The sequence below is a fragment of the Cebus imitator genome, unplaced genomic scaffold (assembly GCF_001604975.1).
Source record: "Cebus imitator isolate Cc_AM_T3 unplaced genomic scaffold, Cebus_imitator-1.0 Scaffold650, whole genome shotgun sequence".
In the NCBI taxonomy this organism is placed as follows: Eukaryota; Metazoa; Chordata; class Mammalia; order Primates; family Cebidae; genus Cebus; species Cebus imitator.
In genome coordinates, this window is record NW_016107965.1 from 176,579 (window position 1) to 181,415 (window position 4,837).

General features: G+C 38.6%; 1 protein-coding gene across 1 annotated transcript in view; it reads left to right on the forward strand.

Annotated features, from left to right (window-relative positions):
- SMURF2 (SMAD specific E3 ubiquitin protein ligase 2) overlaps window positions 1-4,837 on the forward strand; it is a 122,662-nt gene that overhangs the window by 112,491 nt on the left and 5,334 nt on the right. The window contains exons 14-15 of the mRNA XM_037734650.1: window positions 709-846; window positions 3,600-3,720. Coding sequence (XP_037590578.1) covers window positions 709-846; window positions 3,600-3,720 — 259 coding nt within the window. The remainder of the gene's footprint in view (window positions 1-708; window positions 847-3,599; window positions 3,721-4,837) is intronic.

A 4,837-nucleotide genomic window follows, 5' to 3' on the forward strand; every position in this document is an offset into this window, starting at 1 on the left:
GTCTCGATCTCTTGACCTTGTGATCCACCCGCCTCGGCCTCCCAAAGTGCTGGGATTACAGGCTTGAGCCACCGCGCCCGGCCGTATATACTGTTTTTAAAAGTACTTTATATAATGATTTCCTCAATGTGAGGCAAATCCTGTTCCAAACCTGCATGTGTTAGAATAGCAAATTCTTGCTGCCATTGCTTTTAATGAAGTGGTGATTGTTGGAACCATACTTTTGGAGTAAGAGCTAATTGTTGAATTTAAGCTAAGAACTGATTCTGTTTTGCAAGAGGTCATTCTTTTATGAAGATACACTGGCAGTGTTTATTTTTTACTAAGTATGCAGTAGCTTTCTCAATAGGGATAAACAGACACTTGGCCACTTAGAGTACAGTACTAAGTAGGGCTCTTCAGAATGCCAAATATAACTGAAATTGTCTTATGCTGGTGGTTCTAGCAAGGCCCACCTTTGGCCAGGGCTCTTTCTCATTACTCAGGAAGTTAAATATTTCGTGTTTATGAAGGTTAAAAGCTCTTTGACTTTTCTCTCCTTAAAGAACTAGATGGTGTGGTAGTGTAAGAGTTCCTGAGCTGAATCTGACCTCACATTTGTCATACTATAAAAATGATCTTAGTTTTATCTGTCTCACCAATTAATATATCTATAGGATCTATATTTTATGTTTCCCAGTGACATATCTTTTCCTTTTTCCTATCCAGTGAGAATGATATTACAGGTGTTTTGGACCATACCTTCTGTGTTGAACATAATGCATATGGTGAAATTATTCAGCATGAACTTAAACCAAATGGCAAAAGTATCCCTGTTAATGAAGAAAATAAAAAAGAATATGTTAGGTAAACAGTGAATTTTTTTTCTTAATGTTCCAGAATATTAGCATGAACAAACTTAAATATTTAGATAGCATTACTCAGTGTTACAAAACCTGCTTCACCAGAATTTAGTGGCTTCTTAAAAATAGCCATTTTATTATTTCTCACAATTCCAAGGGTCAGGAAATTGGGCAAAAGAACAAGATGGATGACGCACTGCTGTTGGACAAGGTGTGAGCTAGGCCACGCCAAGATGGCCTCTTGACTCATAACTAGGATAGCTCAAATGGCTGAGGGCTAGCTGGCATGGCTGTCGACTACAGTCACGTCTGGGCTCTAGTTCTCATTGTTGACTGAGTTCCTTGGTTCTCCCTGTGTGATATCAAAGACCACTTCCTCTCTCCAGGGCCACTCTCTCTCCCAACAAGATAGCCAGACTTCTTATGGGGTGGCCAGCTTTCCAGAGCTCAAAAGCAGAAGCTGCTAGATCTTTTTAAGGCCTAAGCCTGGTCCTGGCCAGCATGACTTCTGCTGTCTACTCCTGGTTAAACTGAGCCAGCCAGCCCTGTTTCAGCATGGAGGAGGAGCTGTAAATACAAAGGTGTAAATACCAGGAGACATGAGCATTGGGGCCACATGTGGTGTAGCTGCCACAGGTGGGAATTCAGAAGGGCTTTTGTGCTGTATATTATTAGCACTTAGCCTATTTATAAATGAGCACATTGTGAGTTTAGGGATAAATGTAAATAAATGTTTTTCAGATTTCTTAAAGTAAAAATTGAGGAATTTTTATGTATTGGGCTAATTTGGCCTATGAGAAGTAAAAAGTCTTCTAAACATAGAACTATGGTAGTCAGTTTTGGGAGTTTGAGTTTGGACTTTGTGTACACAGAAACTTGCATCCTGTACTTTTTTGTATAGATTATGTTCCCAAATCTTACTGACGAAATTATTCCTAGTTTAAAAATGAGGTCCATTTGATTGGAGTGAACACTGGCATAGCTTTTCTGTGATACCAGCATGTGCCCTTTAACTAGCAGCTCAGAGTTTAGGGCTCTTCTGCAGAAACATACATGTTTAAAGAAATATGGGGAAAGACGGTCAATTACATACTACTTGTTAAAAAAAAAAAACTGCACTATTAAAATGTTTTTAGAGAAGAATGATTATATTATATATTCAACAGATTATTATGTGCATATTTAAAAGAAAGACTGCATAAACTGTCAAATTTGAAAAGTAAATCTTAGAAAAATTATGTAGGAACAAAGTCCATTTAAAAAAAAAAATTATGCTGAAGATGTTCAGGAGGCTGCAACCAAATAAAGTTTTTGCCTAGGATGAGGAAGTGGAGGTGATGAGCCTGGAAATAGGGAGGAAGGAGCGAGAGGGTAAAAGAATGGACTTCCGTATTTTACTGTCTCCATAGTTAATGTTTGATTTTTTTGTTATATACATAATAAGTATGCATTACGCTTCTACTTAAAAAAGTGAAAGAACAGGTTGGGTGTGGTGGCTCATGCTTGTAATCCCACAATTTTGGGAGGCTGAGGCAGCAGATCACTCGAGGTCAGGAGTTTGAGACCGGTCTGCCCAACATGGTGAAATCCCGTCTCTACTAAAAATAACAAAACTTAGCCGAGTGTGTTGGCAGGCGCCTGTAGTCCCAGCTACTTTGGAGGCTGAGGCATGAGAATTGCGTGAACCTAGGAGGTAGAGGTAGCAGTGAGCTGAGATTGTACCACTGCACTCCAGCCTGGGCGACAGAGCAAAACTCCATCTTAAGAAAATTAAAGAAAGAACAAATTAGAATTTCCCAAGTCTTAGCATTATCTCCTTTGGAAGGCTCAGTCCCTGGATCCTGCTCTCCAAGGTTCAGTCATGTTTAGAGCACACAGTAATAATCCTTTATCTCATACAGGTATGAGATAAAAAATTACAAAGAAAAACTTTTACAGTTGTACAGTTTTGCTGTCCCCTTAACAAACAAAAACATGGTCCTCCAAAGGATATACTGTTAAGTAACTTATTTCTTAAAATAGAAAACTATTTCTCGAAGGTTGGAAATGTTAACAAATTTGACAGATGAGTAAGTTTGGTGATATGTGAGATGGAGAGGTTTTCTTGGGTAGATAGATAAATAAAAGCAATTCACTTATAAATCATAAATTCACACAATAGATGTAGTTTAGCACATTTTTTATTGGTAAAATGACACCTTCCAGAATTTTTATAGCCTCTAGAGAACAATGAGTATTTAATCAAAAAGTGCTTGCTATTGGCTTTTACTATTTCTTTTCATTTTGGATATGTGGATTCTCTACCTCCTTACCTCCCTCAAATAGAAACAGAATACCCAACACATTCAAACTACATTTGCAAGTAAAATCAGAAAAATTGTCACTTTTGAGTGAATGAGCTCTTTATTCTAGTTATTGGCCTATATGCTTTAAGTTTAGAAAGAAATTCATGAAGATTTTAACTTCAGACTCAGCTCTGGTAGATGTCTCATTTCCTGGGAGCTTCTCTGATTTGAAGGGTTGCTCTACTGATTCTGCTTTTGTTAGTAGAAGGTTACCACTTTTCATCAACACTGAACCGCGTCACACCTCTGGATTCATCTATCTTCATTACTCTGAAGTTTATTTTTAGACGTTAGGCTAAGTTATTAATTTTAGATGCTTGTAAAATGCAATGTTGCTAAAGTAGAGATTTATAATAATTACCAGATCTGAAAATGTATGTGATTATATGAAATCCCTGCCTAATGTTTACAGGCTCTATGTGAACTGGAGATTTTTACGAGGCATTGAGGCTCAATTCCTGGCTCTGCAGAAAGGATTTAATGAAGTAATTCCACAACATCTGCTGAAGACATTTGATGAGAAGGAGTTAGAGGTTAGTGCATTAGTATTATAACATTGCTAGTGTAATAAGGAAGGATTGGGAATTATTTTGTTACTTAGTTTTAGAGGAAAGTCATATTTCTGGTGCTTTCTAAGTTTCATGGTTCTGTGCTTGATCATTGTTATTCACCGGAAGTCTTTCATGTATTGGAATTTCCACGAGAGAATATTCTCTCTCTTTTTATTTTTTCTGAGACAGGGTCTCACTCTGTCTGTCACCTAAGGTGGGGTGCAGTGGTACGATCATGGCTCACTGTAGCCTCGACCTCCCTGGGCTCAAACGATCCTTCTCCCCAGTTCCCCAAGTAGCTGGGACTGCACGCATGCACCAGCATGCCTGGCCAACTTTTTGTATTTTTTGCCATGTTGCCCAGGCTGGTCTCAAACTCCCAAGCTCAAGTGATCTGCCTGCCTTGGCCTCTGAAGGTGCTAGGATTATAGGTGTGAGCTACCACGCCCAGCTGTGAGCAATCTCTCTTATATTGTGAACATTTTAAATTTATTTTTCTATCCTGTACTTTCTTATTTTAAACAAATTTCATGTCTTATATGCACATTCTTCCAATATATATTTATTCCCCTACTTAGTGGTTACTGATTTAGTTAAGTAAAACCTGATTAGTCTACCATATTGAAATTTATTTGGATAAAAGGCTACTCTCAATTGGTTTATAGTAAGCTCCGCAAGAAAGCATTTGATAGACAAGATCATGGAGAAAATAAAACACCTAGGACAAATTGCATCTAAATGTCTTTTTTTGTGTGTGTAAGACAGAATTTCGCTCTGTTGCCCAGGCTGGAGTGCAGTGGCATAACTTCAGCTCACTGCAGCTCCACTTCCTGGGTTCAAGTGATTCTCCTGTCTCAGCCTCCGAAGTAGCGGGAACTACAGGTGCATGCCTCCATGCCTGGCCAGTTTATTTTTAGTAGAAATGAGGTTTCACCATGTTGGCTAGGCTGGTCTAGGACTCCTGACCCCAAATGATCCACCCAACTTGGCCTTTCAAAGTGCTGGGATTACAGGCATGAGCCACCTTGCCTGGCGTCTAAATGTCTTTAAGATTAACAGCCATACTAAACAGTTAATAGTTTTTTGGTTCCTTTTAAAG